Source organism: Rhincodon typus, chromosome 2 (genome assembly GCF_021869965.1).
Source record: "Rhincodon typus isolate 14 chromosome 2, sRhiTyp1.1, whole genome shotgun sequence".
NCBI lineage: Eukaryota > Metazoa > Chordata > Chondrichthyes > Orectolobiformes > Rhincodontidae > Rhincodon > Rhincodon typus.
The window spans coordinates 7,724,172-7,748,632 of NC_063333.1; the positions used below are offsets into that span (position 1 = coordinate 7,724,172).

Consider the following 24,461-nt stretch of genomic DNA (forward strand, 5'->3'; position numbering starts at 1 on the left):
GGGGAGGACTGAGAGAGGGGGGGCCTCCACGAAATGGGGAGGAGGACAAGGAGAGGGTTTGAGGGAGCTGGGCGAGATGAGAGGGGTCGACTAGGGAATAGAGAGCGACTGAGGGAGATTGGACAGGGACAGGTCAAAACGTTAGGGAGGTGTACTGAAGAAGAAGGGGAGTGGAACGGGAAAGGGGGAATTTGGGAGGTGGAGGTCAAGGCAGGGGGCTGTTGAGGGAGGATTGAGAGATGGGAAGTGGTGAGGGAGAGAATCCAGGGTTGGAGGGGTTGGAAGAGGGATGAAAGAGGGTGTTGTGGAGGGAGACTCGGAATGAGAAAAACGTGGGATGGGGAGAGAGGACCGGAGGTTGGTGATGGAGGATTGAATTGAGGCCTGTGTTCTGCACCAGTCAGAAATAAGCGCACAATTAATTCTAATTTAATTTTTCAGTGCTTGACCCACAGCTTGTATGCCTTGGCATGGCAAATGCACATCTAAATATTGCTTCTACCTTCCTAATATAGGCAGAGTTCTAGATTTCCACCACACTCTGGCTGGAAAGATTGTTCCTCATATCAACTCTAAACCTCTGCCACTTAACTTAAATGTATGCCCCCATTCATTATTCCCTCAACCAAGGGGAGAAGTTTCTTCCTGTCAACCCTGTCTATGCCCCTTATAATTTTATACATCTCAATCTGATCAACCAATTTATCCTTCTCACTATTTACAACCCTACCAATTTTCATGAACTTATGATCACCTCTCCTACTTTGAAGTCCGAATTACTTATACCACAACCACACTGATCCGTGTGGAGCCCCACTGGACACAGGTGCCCAATTGTAAAATCACCCCGTAACATCACCCTCTCCTTCCTGCCACTCGGACAATTCTGTATCCAGTTAGAATAGAATAGTAGAATAGTAATTTATTATTACTTGTATTTATACAAAAAGTACAGTAAAAGTGTTTAAGTCGCCGTACCCCAGCATCAATATTAATAATAGAAATCATATATTAAAGAAAATTAAGACAAAGTCCGTCTTTGTTCAATTCATGACTCAGATTCCGAAGGTCGAGAAAAAGACAGGTACCACGTTCTCCACAGCTGCAGAAAGCTGACATTGAAGCCGCCAGATCTCAGGCTGTTGGAATCCCAGGCTGAACCACCACACTACAAGCCGTCTCAAGGACCCACCTTGAAGCTGAAGCCGCCGCTGATGCAGGCTACCATGCCCAGGTTGTTAGAATCCTTGGCCGGAAGACGCCATAGAAGGAATTCTGTGTTGGGACCACCAGGCCCAAAGACGTTGCTAACCCGGGCCGTTGGAATCCTGGGCCGACCTTAAAATTAGCCAAATTTCCTTGGATCCTATGGGCTCTTAACTTCACTGCCAGTCTCTTTATCAAAAGCCTTGCTGACGTCCAAGCTGAGTGTGTTGAATGCGTTTCCCTCATCTACCCACCTGGTTTCCTTTTCAAAAAATTTATTTATTTTGGCCTCCTCTTTAAAACCATGCTGATTGTTCTTGATTGATCTGTGCCTCTCCAAGTTCAGGTTAGTTTTGTCCCTCAGAATTTCTTCCAATTGTTTCCTTAGCACCGAGGTTAGACTCATTGGCCTGGTTTATCCCTTCCTCCCTCAAAAACTACCCATTAAATTGAAGTACTTTACATTGCACAATGGCTACGTTGTTAAACGAAATAAGTTACAAACAAAATAAATTTTAAAAGATGAAGAAATATGTTAGCATTCTGCTTACCTGTTGCTGGTTGCCTCTCCTCCTTGCCTACCACACAGATACTGCTCCCTGACCTTCCCTGTTCGTTATGGGCCCTTTCTCTTGCTGACCGTTTGGTTCACAGCCCCTGCTGCTGCTTGTTCTCATTCTCTCCTCCTACCTAAACTCTCCAGTCCAGACAACAGCCTGATAAATTTCCTCTGCACCCTCTCAAGTGCTATAGCATTCCTCCTATAATGTGGATTCCAGAACTGCACACAATACTCAAGTTGTTACCTAACCAAATTTTTATTCAGTTCCAACATACAGTTCCCTACATTTAAACTCCGTGTCTCGGCTAATAAATGCTATTATCTCATTACCTTAACTACTTTATCCACTGTTCCTGCTTCTTTAAGGGATCGATGTACACGCACTCCAAGGTGCCTCTGTTTCCCAGGGCCCTCTTATTCATTACTTGGCACTTTTGATTCTTGTGAATGCTTCAATAATGCTTCAACTGATGTGCTGGGTTCTTCCATCCCTGAGGATGGGTACATTTGTTTGGCCACCTCCAGTGAATTGTTTCATTGTCCACCACCATTCACAACTTGATGTGGGAAGACTGCAGTGCTTCCATCTGATCCATTGACAGATGGAGGGCTAGGTAGTGTTGAGGAAGTGGGGGGAAGGAGTCGGCTAGGAGAATGAACAAAGAAGTGACGGATAGAATACAATGTGGGAAATTGTGTGGTTATACACTTTGGTAGGACAAACAGAGACGTAGACTATTTTTTAAACAGGAAAGGCTTTAGAAATCTGAAGCACAAAGGGACTTGGGAGTCCTAGTTCAGATTTCTCTTAAAGTTATCGTGCAAGTTTAGTTGCCAGTGGCAAATGCAATGCTCATTTCAAGAGGGTTAGAATATGTTTTGCTGAGGATGTATAATGTTCTGGTCAGACTGCATTTGGAATGTTGTGAGTAGTTTTGGGCCCCATATTTAAGGAAGGATGTGCTGGTATTGGAAGGGGCCCAGAGGAAGTTTACAAGAATGATCCTGGGGATGAAGGACTTGTCATATGAGGAGCAGTTGAGGACTCTGGCTCTGTACTCAATGGAGTTTAGAAAGGTGAAGGGTGATCTGATTGAAATTTACAGAATACTGAGAGGCCTGGACAAGGCAAAGATGTTTTCAATAATAGGAGAGACTAGGACCTGAGGGCACAGCCTCAGAGTGAAGGGAGGACCCTTTAGAACTGAGATGAGGAGGAATTTCTTCAGCCAGTGGGTGGTGAATCTGTGGAACTCATTGCCACTGTGGGGCAAGTCATTGAGTGTATTTAAGACACAGGTAGCTAGGGTCTTGATTAGTTAAGATAAAGGATCAGTTGACATTATATTGAATGATAGAGTAGGCTTGTAGCACTGAATGACTAAGTCCTCCTCTTTTTTACCAAATGTGTCATAGAATAAAAGACAAATCCTGGCACCAGGTAGACAACATAAATGTCTGGACTTATTTTTTTGGCTGCATAGTACAGTATCAGTCCCCGTCCTATACTTTCCCCTGCTACTTTTGCATTGGATTTTGTTCCTCCCACTTAAACAGCTTCCTGAGCCGTGGTGAGTTAGTGCATTCAGCCTACAGCCATCACCTACATCCAAATGAGCAGCACCTCAAACCTGTAGGACAAATGCTGAGGCTCTTGCAATCCTACCTTGTCTATAATACACATAGCCACAACTTCCTGTCGATGACCATTTGACCAAATCGGAAGATGCTATCCTAAGGTTGTGATCTCCTCCTAGAACAAAGTTGTCCAGCTAGCTTTCTCCTTCCCTGATCAGATCTTCTAAATTCATCTAGTCTAATTTGCCAGCATTTGGCCTATATCCCTGTAAACCCTTCCTTTTCATATACCCATCCAGATGCCTTTTGAATGTTGTAACTTTACCAGCCTCCACCACCTCCCCTGGCAGCTCATTCCATACACACACCACCCTCTGTGTGAAAAGGTTGCCCCTTAGGTCCCTTTTAAGTCTTTCCCCTTTCATCTTAAACCTGTGTCCTCTAGCTTTGGACTCACCTACCCTGGGAGAAAACCTTGTCAACTCACCCTATCCATCGTGATTTTATAAACTTCTGTAAGGCCACCCCTTAGCGTCCAGTGCTCCAGGGAAAATAGCCCCAGTCTATTCAGCATCTCCCTGTAGGTTAAACCCTCCAACCCTGGCAGCATCTTTGTCATTCTTTTCTGAACCCTTTCAAATTTCACAACATTTTTCCTATAGCAGGGAGTACAGAATTGAACGCAATATTCCAAAAGTGGCCAAACCAATGTCCTGTACAGTCACAACATGACTTCTCAACTCCTATACTCAATGCACTGACCAATAAAGGTAAGCGTACCAAACGCTGCCTCCATTACTCCGTCTACCTGTGACTCCGCTTTAAAGGAACTATGAGCCTGCGCAACAAGGTCTCTTCATTCGGCAACAGTCCCAAGACTGTTAAATGCCCATTAAGTGTGTCAGTCCTGCCCTATTTTGCCTGACCAAAATGCAGCATATCAGATTCACCTAAGATAAACTCCATGTGCCACTCCTCACCCCATTTGCCCATCTGATCAAGCTCCTGTTGTATTCTGAGGTAACCTTTGCTGTCCGCTACATCACCAATTTTGGTGTCATCTGCAAACACATATCCTCCCTTGAGTACAGAGATTGTACAGTGTTATGTAATTGCTGAAATACAGGCCATTTTAGTGGTAGCTGTTTTGAAAGTGAGTGTGAAGGAGAAACCTCCCTTGAATAGCTTCTCATCATGTGCTTTGCAGCAAGACGTTAGCATTGTGGAGGTGAGTGGGAGGTGAAATTTGGGATTTGTGGCAATATTGTATTGGCTATAAATTGTGATGTGCAAAGGCATTTGGTGCACTACTGGATCCGGTGTTGTTACGTTTAGGAGTTGCATGTGAAATAATTGTGTGACTGAATTCATATCCGTTCTCTAAATGAGAAGGAAAGCAACGTATTTCTGCAGCTGATAGCCAATAGATTTTCCCTTCCTGATCCTGCAGGGTTTAAAGAAGACCATTTCTGCCATGGACCAGGAACTTCCACGCACAGAGGGCAGTATTAACACCCGAAATGAGCTGAAAAAAGTACTCCATTTGGAATCACTTTATAAACAGAACAAGGTGACGAGGAATTATATTTTTTGCTGAGTGATGTCAAAGTGACATTTTTCATGTAATGCCTTAAGCTTGCAACAGTACTGCTAAGACTATTTGCCAACTGAGGTTTTAGTCATCCATTAGAACTGGCTTGTCCATGCCTGTAAGATATCAGTAGAATACATTTCTCGCTAGCACAGCATCAAAAGCAAGTTTATGTGGTTGTATGGAATCTTACACCACAGAACAGGTGGGCATTTGGCTTATTGTGTCTCTGCCAGCTCTTTGAAAGATCCTGCCAGTTATCCCCACTCACCCTATTTTTTCCCATTGCCTTAAATTTTTCTCCTCTTGAAGTATTTATCCAATTCCGTTTTTGACCACTGCTATTGAATCTTTTCTCACTGTTCTTTCAGGCAGTGCATTATAGATCAGAATATTCGTGGGGGAAAGAATTCCTTTGTTGACACTTGCCCTTCCTTTTATATCTGTGTCCCCTGGTTGCAGACCTTTGTACGTAGCAAGTCCTTGGTTAAAGGTCTGCTACAGTTAAAATCATATCAACTATAGAGTTGTAGATAATCCTCACGTGAATTTATCTGAGGGGGACAAAAATTAGAGAGGGGCTTTCTGTGCAGCTTTTCTAGCGGAATTGGAACTTTGTCATTTAGGTGGTTATAAGTTTTATCTAATAACCGAAAGAACTGCGGATGCTGTAAATCAGGAACAAAAATGAAGTTGTAGGAAAAGCTCAGCAGGTTTGGCAACATCTGTGAAGGGAAAAAACAGAGTTAATGTTTTGGGTCCGGTGACCCCTACTCAATTTTTTCCTTCACAGATGCTGTCAGACCTGCTGAGCTTTTCCAGCAACTTTGTTTTTATAAGTTTTATCTGTTTGCTGAAACTATATCTGGTGATACTATATGAGATCTTCTTTTACTGCAGTTTCCCACTCTTCTGCCATCTTTTCCAAATGATTTGTTTACCCCATCATAATTCAAAAATGATTAACCAACTAAGGGACTGAACAGAATTCAGATTTTGTATCCCTTGTAGAGTGGGTGCAGGAAGAAGTTATTTTTCGAACTCATTGTGCTTTGATGACTTTCACTGCTTTGGAGTAGTTGCTGATAAATTTTTGGCATGCTTCCTTGGGAGTGATTGAAAGCACTTTTTAACATAGCAAAAACATTGCACTGACCTTCTCAGGGGTGTCATCAGTCAAAATTTAAGATGAGCTAATTAATCTTTGGTCTCCTGGTCCTAAAATTGACTCTCAAATTTTGTGGTAAATAGAAGTTTTATAATGCATCTTTGAAGTGCCATGGGACCTTTCATTGTTATAACAACATAAGTAGTTGAAGGAATACTAGAACTTAGGACTGCTTGTGGAGAAGGTGCAGATAAATGGAGTGGCTGAGAAGGAAAGAATTTGAGGAATATGTATAGGCCAGATACTATTTCAGGATGACTCCTTGTAAGAGATCCATGAATATTGTACTTGGCAATGATTGTTAACTCAGCAACTTTGCTGAATTTTGCATTTTATTTCAATACTGTTTTACAGGCTCAATTGATGCCTTTAAAGACAATGCTCGAGATAATCACAAAATATTTCCTGGACAGCAATGAGAACACAAAGATTATGGCACGGGACAATTTTCGAGCACCAGCTATAGTAAACCAAAGAGCAGCATCAGTGCGTTTTGACAGTACCTTCGTAAATATCTATGACCTCTCTGATGAGGACAAAGGTGGTGGTATAGCGTTTCATGACTTGAATAAACCAGAGGCTTGCAGGTACAAAAATTTAATTCTGGTGCATGATAATTGCTTTATGATTCTGGAAAAATGACTTCAATATGTGACTGCCTTAACTTAGGGCTTTAGTGACTTGCAGGATGATCGTAGCATTAAGGGCTATTTAGCCAATTCGCCACTTTCCACCTCCATTACATCCCAAATGAATATTACAATCTCAGAACCGGCACAGAGAAGGGAATTTACATAGTGGTTTTTGTTTCATTCTTTAGCGCAACATGGGCATCATTGGTAAGGCCAGCATTTGGTACGAATTGTTCTTTAACTGGGTGGCTTCCTGGGCCATTTCACAGGGCAGTTAAGAGTCGTATTGCAGTAGATGTACGGTCGCATGTAGGCCAGCCGAGATAAGCATGATAGCTTTTCTTCCTGAAAGAGCATTAGTGAATCAGAAAGGTTTTTGGAATTGGAAATAGTTCTCATGGTCACTGTGACAGAGATTTTCAGTTCCTGATTTATTAATTGAATTTAAATTTCACCAGCTGCTTTGGTGGGATTTGAACTCTGAGTCGTGAGTCCTGTGCCATAAAGACTACAGCATCCTCTTTCTCTGGCATTGATTATTTGACTGATTCCAATTCAGTTGTATTTTGTATTCTTCACTGAGATGTGGGAGTCACTTGCAATGTCAGAATTTGTTGCCATCCCAATTGGCCCTTGTATTGAGAAGCTTGCAAGGCCATTTCAGAAGGTAGTTAAGCATCAACCAAATTACTATGTGCCTGGATTCAATATTGTATTCTAGATTGGCTAAGGACAGCAGATTTCCTTCCTGAAGGACAACAATGAACCAGTGAAGATGTTGTCATGCAGCAGTGACAGAGGGTAACTGTAGTTGAAATATTCCATTTCATTAATGTATCTTTTTAAGGAAAATTTTTCACGTTCTAAAAATGTTTCCATGGTTCCAGTTGGGCAAAACTATTGTGTCCCATTTGATAATTTGAAATCACTCTGATCCTATAACTTCATTTGCTTTCTAAGACATATATTTATCCACTTGACTATTACTCCATAAACCCATAGTGTGTAAGCAGTTGTTAGTAATTATATGCCACTTGATGGTTTATTGAAAAATACACCTGTAAGAAAATTTCTGTAGGAGAGTCATAAGACTAACCCTCTATATCACTGCATCTCATTTTAATAGTGGAAGTTGGAAGAAAATGATGCTGGCATCCAGCAATTTGTTCTTAAAAAGTTGATTTGTAGAATGAGACAGCACAGAAGTCATTCACATCTGTGCTGTCTCTTTAATTTGGATGTGTGACACACACAGGTCATTTGTCTCAAAAGCCCACAATGCAGTTATGGGAGATAGTAGGAACTGCAGATGCTGGAGAATCCGAGACAACAAGGTGCAGGGCTGGGTGAACGCAGCAGGCCAAGCAGCATCATAGGAGCAGAAAGGCTGATGTTTCGGGCCTAGACCCTTCATCAGAAAAAGCAGAAATGCAGTTATGGTCCTATTTATGATGAAATGTATCTCCTGTTGTTCCTCATCTAAATGTAATCCTCTATTTCCTCATTTGCTTGTCTAGATTCCAAATTTGAAATGTGGCCTTGAACCACGAATAACTTTTCAGTTAACAGCCAAACTCTTTAACCAGTTACCCCAGGTAGATTGCTAAATGCTATGCAAGACTTAAGGGGGCAATTTAAATGACAACCAGGAGGTGGACTAGGTTTTTGAATGCCTAACCTATTGAGGGAAGCAGAACTCTCAGAATTGTTTTGGAGGGCTCCAGGCATGAGGGAATTGCTGATTCAAATCTTCAGTTTCCGGGACAATTCCATGGAGTCTTCTGCACCTGGGATTCTGCAGGGTCCTGACACAGACTTTGGTCTGTGTTGCTTCACTGCCATACATGTTTGGATTATCTGAGTGCATGCTTTCATCTGGACTTGAACCAAAGAGCTATCCTACGTAAAGTGAACATGATAACTGCCACCCGACAGAAAGGGAAGAGGTACCCAATTAGTTACACTCTGCTCTTTCTTTGAAGTTACGGATCAAAGTTGACTATTTATCATTAGCATAACATTTCTAACCACAATTCTGTTCAATTTCTAGGTTCCCTAATGATTCTGCTGGTTTAACCTGCATGTCAGTACCATCTACCAAGACTCTACAGAGTTCACTCAAGAAGAAAGATAGATCTCCAGGTAGGAATGGGTGCCCTTCAGGAGGTGAACCGGGGCTCCTTCCTGTTAACATCCTTTCATCCGATGCTTCCAGGGCTGGTGTGTTTCCTGTGGAAGCCAGAGGAACAAATATGGAGTCACAGAGGCCCCGATCTGGTCGCATTGTACGTGGTATGATGTCTGGCCCAATTCGCACAGTACAGGAGGTAGGTAGTCACTCTTCACTGGTTGCATTTGTTAGTACATGATGGATCAAGTATCAAGGCATGATCTTGGATTGGATGCAGAATCTATATGGCTGAAAATAAGAAAGCACAAGGGAAAGAAAACACTGGTGAGAATAGTTTGTCAGCCTGTAGGACAGACAGTAGTTCAAGAGATAACGAGGGCATGTTAAAAAGGGTGGTACATGTATCATGAGTGACTTTAATTTTCATGTAGGTTGTGATAATGAAATTGGCAACGGTTGCTCTAAGGAAGAACTCGTGTATTTTACAGTTTTCCAGAACAATATGTTGTGAATTCAACCAGGCATTAGACTATTTTTGAATCTGGTCATGTGTAATGAGCCGGGTTTAATAAATGACTTCAGAGTAAAAGATCTCCTAGAAAACATAACTATAACATGAAATTCATTTCGCGACGGACAGACTTGGGTTTGGAAACAACTGTACTAAACTTAAATAAGGGTAACCGCATAGGGACAAGAGTAGAGTTGGCGAGTGTGAACTGGGAAAGGAATTTATGGAAAAGATGATTGAGTAGAAATAGCAGACATTTTAAAAAAAAAGTCCTTGATTCTCAGCAGTGATTTATCCCAGTGAGGAAGAAGAATTCTAGGAAGGTTAAGCAGAGAAGTTAAGGGTAATATTGAAAGAAAAAGCATACAATGTGGCAAATATTAGTGCTAAACCAGAGGATTGAGAAAGTTTTACAAGTTAACACAAGAGAGACCATAAAATTAATAAAGTAAGGCAAATGTATGCTGAGGGCAAACTAATAAGTAAAATAAAAACTGCCTGAGTTTTGTTAAATATATAAAAAAAGAAGCGAGAAGCCAAAGTGAACATATGGCCCTTGGAGGAGGAGTTTGGGGAAATAATAATGGAGAACCAGAAAATAATAGAGGAATTGAATAAATTCTTTGGATCAGTCTACATCATATAGCACACTCGTGGCTTTCCAAATATACTAAATAATCAAGGAGCCAAATGTGGGGAGGGAATAAACACAATAACTATCACTAAAGAAAATGTCTCCGAGGGAAACTAATAGGTTGGCATCCTAGGATTTTAAAGGAAGTAGTTATAGAGATAGTAGATTTCAAGGGTCCTTCGATTCTAGAAAAGTTTCATAGAACTGGAAAACTGCCAATTCTTCTTCAAAAGATGAAGGAGACAAAAGCGGTAACTAAGGGGAAATCATGCCTGTCAAATTTACAATTTTTTTGAAGTTATAAGCAGGATAGATAGTGAAGCAGCAGATGTAGTGTTTTTGGACTTTCAGATGGTGTATGACAATGTATCAGACATTTGTCTACTTAATAAGGTAAGAGTCCATGATGTTGGAAGTAGCATATTAGCTTGCATAGTGGATAGAATACAGAATTGGGATAATGGGGGGCATTTTTAAGATGGATTTTGAATATACTTTATTGTCACGTACATTCAAAATAAAATGCAGTGAGAAGTGTGCGCTTTTGCTCTTACATAAACACCTTTCATGGAATAAAATAAAGCAAGGTAATTTAAAGAGAGATAGCAAGAACTGCAGATGCTGGAGTCAGAGATAACACCGTGTGAAGCTGGAGGAACACAGCAGGCCAGGCAGCATCAGAGGAGCAGGAAAGTTGACGTTTCGGGTTGGGACCCTTCTTCATTTTCTGAAGCTCCACACTGTGTTAACTTAAAGAGAGTTCAACCTTCCTTCTTCACTGCTATATTACCGCTAGAGTCCCGCTCCGGACTTTCTAGCCCATGCTATGCCATCGAGTGTGTCTGCTTCTGTAATTAGTGGAGTGCCTCAGAAGGCCACAGTATTTACAATCTTTACTAATGACTTGGATGAGGAAAATGAATATACAATAGCCAAGTTTGCGGATGACACAAAAATAGGTGGGAAGCCAAGTGGTGAGGATGATGCAAAGAGTCTGTAGAAGTATAGAGAGCGGTTGGGCAAAAAATTGGCAGATGGAAAATAATGTGGGTAAATGTGAAGTTATGCACTTTGGCAGGAAGAATAAAGGAGTTGAATATTATTCAAATGGAGAAGGACTGCAGAAAGCTACAGAGAGGAGGGATTTGAGGGTCCTTGTCCATGAAGTACAAATTTCTAGTATCAAAGTTCAGTGGGTAATGGGGAAGACAATTGCAATGTTGGCTTTTATTTTTCTCCTCCATTCCCTTTGAAACAGTGAGGTTTTAATGCAACTTAAGCCTGCTCTGCCATTCAGTAGAATCATGGCTGATCTGACACTCCTTCACATCCACTTTCCCCACAGCCCTTGATTCCTCTACCAATCAAGAATCTATTAATTTTACACAGGGACTCTGTGGTAAGGAGTTCCAAAGAGATTCAACCCTCAGGGAAGAAATTCCACCTCATCTTAGTCTTAAATTGGCGTTCCTTTATTCTGAGATTATGCCCTCTGGTCCTAGACTCTCCCGTGAGGTGAAATATCTTTCAAGTGTTTACTAAGAGAAGCCCCTTAAGAGCTCTATATGTTTCTTCTAAACAAGAACTCTATATGTTGCTTCTAAACACCAGTGAGTAGAGTCCCAACCTGTTTAATCTTTGCTCATAAGATAATCTATCCACACCAGGGGTCAGCCGAGTGAATCTTTTCTGAACTGCCTCCAATGAAATAATATCTTTTCTTAGATAAGGGAATCAAAACTGCTCTCAGTCCTCCAGATGTGGTCTCACCAACATTTTCTACAGTTGCAGTAAGACTTCTCTACTTTTATACTCCAACCCCCTTAAAAAAGGGCCTAGGTTCCATTAGCCTTCCTGATTACCTGCTGGACCTGTGTGCTAGCTTTGTGTTTCATGTACACATATCGCCAAGTCCCTTTTGTGTTGTGGCTTTTTGCAGTTTTTCTCCATTTAAATAATATCCTATTCTTTTGTTCCTCCTTCCAAGATGAACAACTTCACATTTTCCTCAGAACTGAGAGAGGTTCTGAGGGAGGGTCACTCGATACGAAACGTTAACTCTGATTTCTCTCCACAGATGCTGCCAGACCTGCTGAGCTTTTCCAGCAACTTCTATTTTTGTCTCCTTCCGTAAATTGTTTGTATCCTTCTTGCAACCTGCCATAGAATCATACAGCACGGAAACAGACCCTTTGGTCCAACCAGTCCATGCCGAACGTAATCCCAAATTCAACTTGTCCCACCTGCCTGTTCCCGGACCGTTTCCCTCCAAACCTTTCCTATTCATGTACTTATCCAAATGTCTCTTAAGTGTTGTAATTGTACACGCATCCATCACTTCCTCAAAGTTCATTCCACACGTGAACCACCCTCTGTGTAAGAGGTTTGCCTCTCATGTCTTTTTTAAATCTCTCTCCTCTCACCTTAAAAATGTGCCCCCGGTCTTGAAATTCTCCATCCGACGGAAAAGGCAACTACCATTAATTCTATCTACACCTCTCATTATTCTATAAACTTTTATCAGATCACCTCTCAACCTTCTTGCTCCAGTAGAAAAAGTCCCAGCCTATCCAACCTTTCTTTATAACTGAAATCTTCCGTACCCGGCAACATCCTGGTAAATCTCTTCTGAATGCTCTCAAGTTTGATAATATCCTTCTTATAACTGGACACAGTATTCCAGAAGAGGCCTCACCAATGTCCTGTACAACCTCAACATAACGTCCCAACTCCTATGTTCAAACGACTGAGCAATGAAGGCAAGCATGCCAAATGCCTTTTTAACCACCTTGTCTATATGTGATGCAAACTTTAAAGAATTATGTACCTGCACCCCCATGCCCCTCTGTTCTACAACACTACCCAAGGCCCTACCATTAATTGTATAAGGCCTAACCTTGTTTGTTGTACCAAAATGCAATACCTCGGATTTATCCACATTGAATTCCATCTGCCATTTTTCAGCCCGTTAACCCATTTGATCAAGATCCCTTTGTAATCTTAGAAAACCTTCTTCACTGTCTGCTATGCCACCAATTTTGGTATTGTCCACAGACTTACTTACCATGCCTTCTACGTTCTTATCCAAATCATATTTATAAATAACAAACAAAAGAGGAACAAGAACTGATCCCTCATCCTAGCTTTGTATCTTCTTCAACTTGGCTGCAGTACATTTTTTCAATAGTATCTATTGTAAACAGTTGTGGTCCCAGCACTGATCCGTGTGGAACCCGAATGGTTACAGGTTGCCATTATTGCCTTCTTGCCACTTACTGTTTCCTGCCCATGAGCCAATTGTTAATCCATACCAATACAACCCCCAACGCCCTGGGCTCTTATGCTTCAACCTTTGCGTTGTAGACATACAGCATAGAAACCGATCCATCATTTCAACCAGTCCATGCTGACCATAATCCCAAACTAAACTAGTCCTACCTGCCTGGGCTTGGCCTATATCTCTCTAAACATTTTTTATTCATGATGTGGAGGGGTCAGTGCTGGACTCAGGTGGACAAGGTTAGAAGTCACATACACCAGGTTATAATCCAACATGTTTATGTGAAATCCCAAGCTTTCAGAGTGCTGCTCCTTTGTCAGGTGAAGTGGGAAAAAAAGCACAGAGGCACAGAATTTATAGGCAGAGAGATCAAAAGTTCGTACAAGTGGTGTGAGTGGAGTGTCAACAGATCGAATAACAAGACCTGCTGAGCTTTCCCAGCAATTTCTGTTTTGTTTCCTGATTTACAGCATCCAAATAACGAGACTCTGCATTTGAGCAAAAGTGTCACCGGCTGAATAGCAAGTGAAGGGATGACCTATAATCTGATTAATTGAGGCAGAGAGATAGTTACAGAAAATAGAAATGAAATGGTTTTGGGGACAAACCAAGTGGCTAGAAGAACATGGTAACTGTAAGAGACGCATGCCGAGGGTCTAACCAAAGTAACAAGTAATCCAAAACTGTACAAACTAATTTAGGTGGAGAGATGATAACAAGTTACCAAGGTGATGGTGTTTAAACAGGATAGTAAGGAGGAGCCACCATCTTACAGGATAGAATGGACCGCTGCAAAGAAGCGTAGCGACAACTGAACAACCAGGAACACTACAGACAACTACGATCCAACTAAAGAACACATCTGTCAACTCAACAGACTGATCAAGACCTTTGATCCAAACCTACAGAGCACCTTCTGCACTCGTCCTGCATACTTCTCGCATAAGAGACTACTACTGCCTTCTGAAGATGCACAAAGCCAACACACCTGGATGTCCCATCATATCAGGCAACGGGACCCTGTGTGGTAACCTCTCTGGCTATGTCGAGGGCATCTTGAAGCCCATTGTACAAAGAACCCCCAGCATCTGTCTCAACACTTAGAGAAATTCTGCACACATGGACCAGTCAAACCAGGAACATTCCTCGTCTCAAAGCATGTTTCAGCACTCTAAACCAGCATTTCCCCACAATGATGGCATTGCTGCAACAGCCTCAGTACTCAACACCAACAACTGGCAATTTCTAGAAGCCACCCTACAACTCATCCACTTTATCTTTGACCAGAGCGTCTTAACCTTCAACAACCAGCACTTAATCCAGACACACACAATAGTCATGGGGACCAAATTTGCACCCCAGTACGCCAACATTTTCATGCACAAGGTTGCGCAAGACTTCTTTGCTTCACAAGATCTCCAACCAATGCTATACACCAGATACATTGACCTTTCGTTTCCTTGGACTTATGGTGAGGACTCACTGAAATGACTACATAATGATATCAATGGGTTTCATCCCACCATCAGACTTGCATGGGCTGTGCTTCAGAATGGGTCCCATTCTTGGACATATGCATCTTCATCAAGGATGGGCACCTCAGTACCTCACTCTGCCACAAGCCCACAGATAACCTCACGATGCTGCACTTCTCTAGCTTCCTCCCTAAACGTGTTAAAGAAGCCATCCCCTACAGGCAAGCCCTCCGCATACGCAGGATCTGCTCGGACGAAGAGGAACACGATGGACACCTACAGAAGCTGAAAGACACCCTCATAAGAAAGGGATATGATGCTCAACTCATTGATTGCCAGTTCTGACATGCTGCAGTGACCTCGTCGGAAGGCAGACACAGGACACGACCGATAGAGTACCCTTCATCGTCCAGTACTTCCCCAGAGCAGAGAAGCTACGTCATGTTCTTTGCAGCCTTCAACTTGTCATCAATGACGATGAATGTCTCGCCAAGATCATCCCTATGCCTCCACTTCTTGCCTTCAAACAACTGCCGAACCTTAAACAGATCATTGTTCGCAGCCAACTACCCAGCCTTCAGGACAATGTTGACCACAACACCATAAAACCCTGCCACAGCAACCTCTGCAAGACATGCCAGATCATCGACATGGACACTACCATTACACGTGGGAATACCACGCACCACATACGTGGCAGATACTCACTCGTGTGACTCGGCCAGTGTTGTCTACCTCATACGCTGCAGGCAAGGATGTCCTGAGGCACGGTATATTGGTGAGACCATGCAGATGCTATAACAATGGATGAGTGGAGACCGCTCAACAATTGCCAGACAGCAATAGCCTCTTCCCAGTCGGGGAACACTTCAGCAGTTAAGGACATTCGGGTAAGCATTTTCCAGGGTGGCCTTTGAAATATGAACGCGCAGTTTCTGTATCCATGATGATGGCCTCAACCGTGATCTTTAGTTCATGTTGAGGGGTTACACGTGGCACCATACTGTTCTATATTTGCAAAATCTTCCTTACTGTCCTATTGTGACACTATCACCTTGGTAACTTATGATCTCTCTACCTTAATTACTTTGTACAGTTCTGGATTACTTGTTACTTTGGTTAGACCCTTGGAATGCGGCTCTTATACCTAGCGTTTTATTCCAGCCATTTGGTTTGTCTCCAGCACCATTTTACTTTCATTTTTTGAAACTATCTCTCTGCCTCAATTAATCAGATCATAGGTCATCACTTCACTTGCTATTCAGCTGTTGACACTTTACTCACACCATCTGACACTTTTGATCACCTGCAGAACCTTGTTATTGGGTTTGTCGACACTCCACTCCCACCACTTGTACAATCTTTTGATCTCTCTGCCTATAAATTCTGCACCTGTGTGCTTTTCTCCTTCATCAGGTGAAGTGAAGAAGCACTCTGAAACCTTGTGGTTTCAAATAAACCTGTCGGACTATAAGTTGGTGTCGTGTGAATTCTGACTATTTGTTATTCACGCACTTATCTAAATGTGAAGTTCATTCTACACACGAACCACTCCATTTTAAAAAAAAACAAAAAAAATTGCCCCTCATGTCCTTTCTAAATCTTAGTCTAGTCACCTTTCACCTTATTTACACCCCTCATGATTTTATAAACCTTTTATAAGGTCACCTCTCAGCCTCCTATGATTCAGTGAAAAAAAGTTCCACTCTATCCTTACAACTCAAAGCTTCCATTCCTGGCAATGTCCTGGTAAATCTCTTCTGAACCCTCTCTTGTTTAATAATATCCTTCCTAAAACAGGGAGACCAGATTGTACACAGTACTCCAGAAGAGGCCTCACCAATGTCTTGTACAACTTCATCATAACATCTCAACTACTATACTCAAAGGTCTGAGCGATGAAGGCAAGTCTGCCAAACGCTTTTTAAACGTTGGTACCTTGTCAAATGTCTCTGTAAGTTCAAATACAAAATGTCTACTTGTTTCCTTCTATCCACTCTGGTTGAGACTTCTTCAGAATAAACACTAATAAATTAGTCAGGCACAATTTTCCTTTCATGAAGTCATGAGTCTCTGCTTCATTAGATTATAATTTTTCAAACTTGCTGCTATTACTTCCTGCGTTTTTCCAACAACAGATGTGGTTATCTGCTTTATGACTCCGTTTTTGAATAGGTGTGCCAGATTAGCAGTCTTCTAATCCTCTGGTACTTTTCCAGAATCCAACGATTTTAGGAGAACTATAGCCACTGTAAAAAAGTGTCCAAGAAAGAAGCGATCCTTAAGAAATTTCACAACAAACTATAATCACAGTGATCATAGAATCATATGGTACAGAAGAGGCCCTTCAGCCTACCAGGTCTGCACTGACAGAAAACTACTCTAAGTCTACGCTAGTCCCACTTTCCTGCACTTGGCCCATAGCCTTAAATGTTATGACATTTCAAATGCTCATCCAACTTGTAAAGTTCCCTACCTCAACTATTCCTGCTTCTGTTCATTAGTTTATGATATGAGATGGCTGAATCCCCAGTGTTGAAGAATTCTTCCTCTTAAGGGTTTTACACTTGCCCAACGTTGTGTAAAATTACTCAGGTCCTGTATCCCTACGTTATTTTCTGAAAGAGATGATGTGCAAAATGAAGTTAATGAGCAAGTTATGTATGATCTTATTGAATGATGCACGAGCTCAAGGGGCAGAAAGGCCTCTTCCTGTTCCTAGTCGTCTTTGAAAGACAACTAAACTTCTATTGTCTCCCTGAAGAGTTGGCTCCTCTTGCTTTCTAAAATATTGGGCTGAATTTGAAGGAGCTGTTTGCTGCTGCTCCACTTCAAGTCTGACCCCATGTTTGAGTGGCCAGCAGCTCGATGAATCATAGAGTCAGAGAGGCCTGTAGCACGGTGATAAGCCTTTTGGCCCAAACTGGTCCATGTCAACCAAAATGTCCATCCACGCTAACCCCATTTCCCTGCACTTGGCCTATATCCTTCTAAACCTTTCCTTTCCACGTATTCATCCAAATGCCTTTTAAATGTTGTTAATGCACCTGCTTCAACCACTTCTGCTGGCAGTTCATTCCATATGCATACCATCCTCTGTTTAAAAAAAAAGTTGCCCCTCAGGTTCTCAAGCATTCTTTTCCCTCTTACCTTAAATCGATACCCTCTAGTCCTTGATTCCCCAATCTTGAGAAAAAGACTGAGTGTATTCATCCTATCCATGCCTCTTGTGATCTTATACACAACCATAAGGTCCCCCTTAGTCTCCTACGCTCTTTTTAAAAAAAATGTCCTAGCTTGTCCAACCTCTCCCTATAACTCAGTCCCTTGTGTCCTGGCAACATCCTTTGTAAATTTCTTTGCAGTCTTTCCAGTTTAATAACATCCTTCTTATAGCAAGTGACCAAAACTGAATACAATACTCCAAGTGTGGTCTCACCAACGTCCTGTACTACTGCAACATAACTTCTCAACTTCGATACTCAGTCCCCTGATGAAGGCCAGTGTGCCAAATGCCTTCTTCACTGCCCTGTCTACCTCTGACTCCACTTTCAAAGAACTGTGCACCTGAACTCCAAGGTCCCTCTACACTCCTTAAAGCCCTACCATTCACCATGAAACTCCTACCTTGATTTGACTTTCCAAAATGCAATACCTCACACTTATCTATATTAAACTCTAATTGCCATTTCTCGGCCCACTTCCCCAGTTGATCAAGATCCTGCTGCAATTTCTGATAACATTCCTCGCTGTCCATGATACCGCCTATTTTAGTGTCATCCACAAACTTACTAATCCTGCTTTGTACGTTCTCATCCAAATTATTGATATAGATAACAAACAGCAATGGTCCCAGCACTGACCCCGGAGGCACACCACTAGTCACAGACCTCCAGTCCAACAAGCATCCTTCCACTATTACTCTCTGCTTCCTATCATCAAGCCAATTATGTATCCGATTTGCCAACTTTTCCTGGACTCAATGCGATCTAACAGCATACCATGTGGAACCTTATCAAAGGCCTTACTGAAATCCATATAGACTACGTCTACTGCCGTGCCCTCATCAACCTTCCTGGTCACTTCATCAAAGAACTCTATCAAATTTATGAGGCATGATCTCCTGCGCACAAAGCCATGCTGACTACCCCTAATCAAACCTTGTCTTTCCAAATGCATGTACGTCTTATCTCTCAGAATCTTCTTAAGTAATTTACCTCACACAGATGTTAAGCTTACTAGTCTATAACTCCCAGGTTTTTCTTTGCAGCCCTTCTTGAATAAGGGCACAACAGTCGCTACCCTCCAGTCTTCCGGGACCTCACCCGTGGCTAATGATGATGCAAATATATCAGACAGGGCTCCCGTAATTTCTTCTCTCGCCTCTTGCATGGTTCTTGGATATATCTGATCAGGACCAGGAGATTTATCAACCTTCATACATTCTAATACTTCCAACACAACTTCTATAGTGATATGGACTGTCCCCAAGATATCTCCATTAACTTCCCCAAGTTCGCAAGTCTTCATGTCTTTCTCTACGGTAAACACAGAGGAGAAATATTCATTGAGGACCTTGCCCATCTCCTGTGGTTCCACACATACATGTCCACTTTGGTCCTTGAGGGGTCCTGTTCTGTCTCTCGTTATTCTTTTTCCTTTAGTATACTTAAAGAATCTCTTTGGATTTACCCTAATCTTCTCAGTCAAAGCTATCTCATGACTCCTTTTCAGCCTCCTGATTTCCTCCTTCAGTAAACTCCTGTATCCCCTGTATACCTCCAGGGATTTCCTTGATCCCAGCCTCCTGTTCCTGAGCCATGCCTCCTTTTTTCTGGTCTCAAGGCCTCAATATCTCTTGCCATCCAGGGTTCCCTACTCCTCCCAACCTTGCCCTTCGCCCTCACAGGAACATATAGACCTTGAACTCTAGCTGTCACACTTTTAAAGGCCTCCCATTTGCCAGAGGTCTCTTTGCCTGCAAACAAACTACTCCAATTAACCCCTGTAAGCTCCTGTCTAATTCCATCAAAATTCACCTTGTCCCAATTTAGAACTTGAACCTGTGGACCAATTTTGCCCTTCTCCATAACTGTTTTAAAATTAATAGAACTATGGTCACTGGTCCCAAAGTGCCTCCCCCACTCTCCCCTCAATCACCTGTCCTGCCCTATTTCCCAAAAGTAGATCGAGCTTTGCCTCTTCCCGAGTAGCGCCCTTTATATACTGCTTGAGGAAACTTGCCTGAACACGTTTAACAAATTCCACCCCATCTAAGTCCTTAATGCTGTGGCAGTCCCAGTCTATGTTAGGAAAATTAAAATCCCCACTATTTCTCCTGCAAGTCTCTGCAATTTCCATGCATATTTGTTCCTCTAATTCCTGTCGACGATTTGGGCCCTATAAGACAACCCCAATAATATCACCATCCCCTTCTTATTTCTTAGCTCCATCCACAAAGCCTCACTGGATGATCCCTCAGTTATTTCATCTCTGACTACTGCTATGAAACTCTCCTCAATCAACTCTTCCCCCTCGCCCCCTTCCTCCACCTCTGTCTGGCCTAAAGCATCTGTACCCTGTCACATTAAGCTGTCAGTCCTGTCTCTTCCTTAGCCATGCTTCTGTAATGGCTATAATATCCCACTCCCACGTACCTATCCATGTCCCTGAGTTCATCGGCCTTACCTGTCAGCCCTCTTGCATTGAAATAGATGCAGTTTAATTCAACAGGCATTCCTCGCTCCCTGTCCTGTTCCAGCCTGATCTGTCTCTTCAACTTGCCATTTCTGATTATTGTATCTCTTTCCAGCCTCGCTCTTGCTTCCCTGCTGTGGAGGATCCTCTTTTCCCCCCCTGCCCCAATCTAGTTCATAGTCCCAATAGATTCAGGACTAAGTAATGGTCACTGCTGCAACTGCGGTTGGCCCGAGAATCAAGACATCCATTGTGGCTAGATCTGGGAATTCTGCGGCTTTGGATGGAACATGATCAGGGAATCTTGGAATGGGGGAGCAGCTTGCCTGGAAGGAAAAACCAGTCAGCAAAACTTGCGAATGATACATGTTAGTCTGAGTGTCCTGACTACTTTAAAAATGGAGCTCCAGTTTGCCAAGTACATTCATTTTCAAGTATTAATCTTTTTTTGCTGGATTTGAAGTGGGGCTGCTTCCAACATGCAGAGGCCACACACAAAAGGTGCACTGTGACACAAAGTTGACTTTGAAAACAGCTTCCTGAATCTGTCACGTCTGTCCACACCAGTTGTATTATGAATGGGCAATGTAATATTTGGGTCAGTTGAAGTGTTTGCAGGTTCAATTGACTATTAATTGTTTGCAATAATTTCTCCGGTACCTGACATGCACAGGGAATTGGTGGGAGGTGCCAGTTAGTTGAATCTACTGGTCACATGAGAAATACTAGTGGTGGCTGGGAGAGCTCAACTCATCGCTTCCAAAAGATGAATGTGCATTTTAAAAATGAGCTGTCGGGACCTCTGATAAATGTTGGTAAACTTGGCCAAAAGCTTTAATAAAGCATCAGGTCCATTATTCCCTTCCAGTGGCTTACACCATTATCCAGATCTTAACCATCTGAAATTCCATCTTTGAATCTTGGATGCTGGTTGTGAGAATTCCAGATAATGGGGATTTTACTGTATTTGGAAAAGGCAAGTGGGGTGCTGATCTTTGCTGTTATAAAGCCCAGCTCAGAGCTTGGTGGGAACATTGCAGGCTAGACATTTGACACATTTTATGTGGCTCCCTCTGGCTGGAAACTTGCGTGGATTGGGGTGGTCAAACGTAGCTTGTTGTTTCTGTTTTGAATCAGTTTTGAATTCACCCATTCAAGGCCAAGCACTGTCTTTCTGATCCAGACAAAGCACAGTAACTTATCGCAGTCAATAAAAGACAAATTACTGGGTAAGATAGTTTCAGATCGTCAGACCAGATCCACCCTTATCATCATTTGGTTGCAGAGATCTTATTGAAATTACCATCACAATCAGTTGTGTTGGCCTAAGCCTGAAGCTGAAAAAAGGTTTCTATAGGCACTGGACTGGCAACCTCAGCTAGAGAGGGCATTGGAAAACTTGTGTGCAGTAAAGGCTGCACTTCTCAGTTTGGGAATGTGCCAGTATGTTGAAGCAGAATTAGGAGTCTTTTGTTTTCCATTTAATTGCTGCTGAACCTAACTTGTTCCAGAGACCCAGATGCCCAATTTAGATGTAATGATTCTCCAAGTGCTAACATTACACACGTTAATGGGCATGTAAAACTCAACTCAAGAAGAAAACAACACTACAAAATTGATGGGTCATGCAGTGCATACTAACCCTTACAGTCAAGTTGATCTTGCATGCTATGATGTGGGCCTAGGATAGACAAGTCCTTGCATGCTGTAATCCAGGACTGGAGATTGAATAACAATTGCACTCTGTAACCTGGGCCTGCACTTGTACTAACCCTTACAGTGTTCAACAAGGACTGGAGTTAAAGTAAGTGTTGCACACTCTAATCCTAGGTTAATCTTTTGACTTTTTCCAATGTGTGCAGGATACTTCCAAAAAGCGTCTGATTAAACGGGCTTCGGGATCTAGCCTGACTTTACATTCAATAGAGAGCGACATTGATAGTGGCTTCAAGGGCTATGTACGACAGGTGGGCACCTCCTGTGAAACTGCTGCCTGTTCTGACTGGCTTCCTGCTGCTGGCACACTGGTGGATAACATTGTAGATGGCACACCCACCCAGGACTACCCACAGAAGAAACCTTCCTGTCTTGTGACAGGCAGCCGCAGCAGTCAGAAATCACAAGATTTCAGGTGGTACCATGAGGCAGCGGATGACCCTGGTGCAGAGAGGGTACTGGAGCGAGAAAGAGGGCAGGTCCCAAGTGGGCAGGAGAAAAAACTCTCCTCTAACTTTAATGCCAACTTGCCTGAAAAGAGTAGGAAGGTGAAGTTTGCACCAGATTGCATGAACATTGAGTACGAGGCAAGAGAAAACGATGTTAAGATGGATGAAGATCTACATTCCAGGTATGTACCCCTGCTTTTATTGCTGTACCTGTTGGTCCATTAACATGTCAGAGTGGATTTGATTGATGAGTTGGGGAGGTTTGAAGGTTCAGCATCCTCTTTGTGGTGATCTTCCCTAGGAAATAAATGGATATTGACATGGTCTTGGTTAAGGATAGAAAAACTGGCAAACAGCTTCTTCTGATCAACCCTATTTTAATCCCTGGCATCTCCTAGAATATGTTTGTCCGCATACTGAATCCAGTTGCTGTCCCCACAGCCATATTTGGAATCATATAATTTAGCACTGACCAAGTTACAAGGTCTTTTTTGGGCCTTACCAGCTGGTTCTGCATTGGCAGTAAACGCAACACCTGTACTTTGACTGGATTCAGATCTCTTCTTTATCAGTGGCTTTTGCTGTTTGTTCATGAGTGTCATCTTTAGCTGTTACGCATCTTTAGCTGACCACAAGAGGACACAGGTTCAAGGTGAGAGGGGAAAAGTTTAGTGGAGAAGTGTGGGGAAAATTTTTCACACAGGGTGATGGAAGCAGGCATGTTAGCAACAATTAAGGCATGTCTTGATAGATACCTGAATGGGAGGCGAACAGAGGAATAGTGGGTCTAAATAAGGATTAGGAATTGGTGCAGGCTTGGTGGGCCAAAAGGCCTGATCCTGTGCTGTATTATGCTGTATTGTATGGTATGTATTTGGCTCAGGTAACAGTGCTGAAAGCCTTAATGAAGGCATTGGAGCTATTCAAGAACCATAGGGCCAACATATATGTGGGTGGCAGATAAGCTTTTGGCATTGTACATGACTACATGATAGCATGGCCCCAGTGAGGATATATGACCTTGTCTGGAGGGCACATACAACATGAGGAACAGATCAGGGATCTGGTGGAAGCAGCATATGTGCCCAAACAGGCTGCAGTAATTAAAATTAAGGCCCACAGAAAGATACAGACCACCAGCAACAGGGTAACAATAATGCAGATAAGGCAGCTAAAGCCCTTACAGAGAAACAAGGTTCCAGCCCTGGCTTAGTGAGTAATACTTGATTCTGAATCAGAAAAGTCCAGTAAATTGAAGGCCCTGTCTAGACATGATCGTTTGTTGAACTGGCGCAGTACTGAGGGAGTGCTCAGAGGTGTCAGAGATGCTGTTGTTAATTGTAATGATAACCAGAAGCTTCCCTCTGCAATGACTGTCAAAACCCCTCAAATCTAAACAAAAAGTTCTTGCCAACTTTTTTGATAAAGAACTTGTGTGTCCTGTCAACCAGCTACAAGGCACTATCTGGGTGTGTGATGGCATTCTTCCCTCCAGCCTAGGAAAATGCATTTCTAACAACACTCGAAGTTCAATATCATCCAGGACAAAGCAGCCTGCTGGTTGCCACCCTATCCACCATCTTCAATGTTCACTCCCTTCAGCACTGACACACAGTGGCAGAATTGCCTACAAGATGCACTGCAGCAATTCTTCAGAGCTCCTTTGACACCACTTTCTAGATGTGCAATCTGTACCACATAGAAGCGTGAAACGCAGACACTTGGGAACACCACCACGTACAAGTTCCTCTCCAAACCATCCGCTATCTTGTGTGTACCTTGGAAATACATTGATATTCTTTCACTTGCGCTGGGTCAAAATCCTGAAACT

At 42.6% G+C, this 24,461-nt stretch overlaps 1 protein-coding gene across 3 annotated transcripts in view; it reads left to right on the plus strand.

Moving 5' to 3' along the window:
- Positions 1-24,461, plus strand: part of mindy4 (MINDY lysine 48 deubiquitinase 4) — a 173,345-nt gene that overhangs the window by 5,256 nt on the left and 143,628 nt on the right. For 2 of the 3 annotated variants that reach the window (XM_048616068.1, XM_048616073.1), the window contains exons 2-5: positions 4,797-4,916; positions 6,460-6,692; positions 8,788-9,064; positions 22,328-22,812. In XM_048616068.1, the coding sequence (XP_048472025.1) occupies positions 4,797-4,916; positions 6,460-6,692; positions 8,788-9,064; positions 22,328-22,812 (1,115 nt within the window). Of the gene's footprint in view, positions 1-1,059; positions 1,553-4,796; positions 4,917-6,459; positions 6,693-8,787; positions 9,065-22,327; positions 22,813-24,461 lie in introns of all 3 variants that reach the window. The other variant, XM_048616079.1, reaches the window with a different exon arrangement.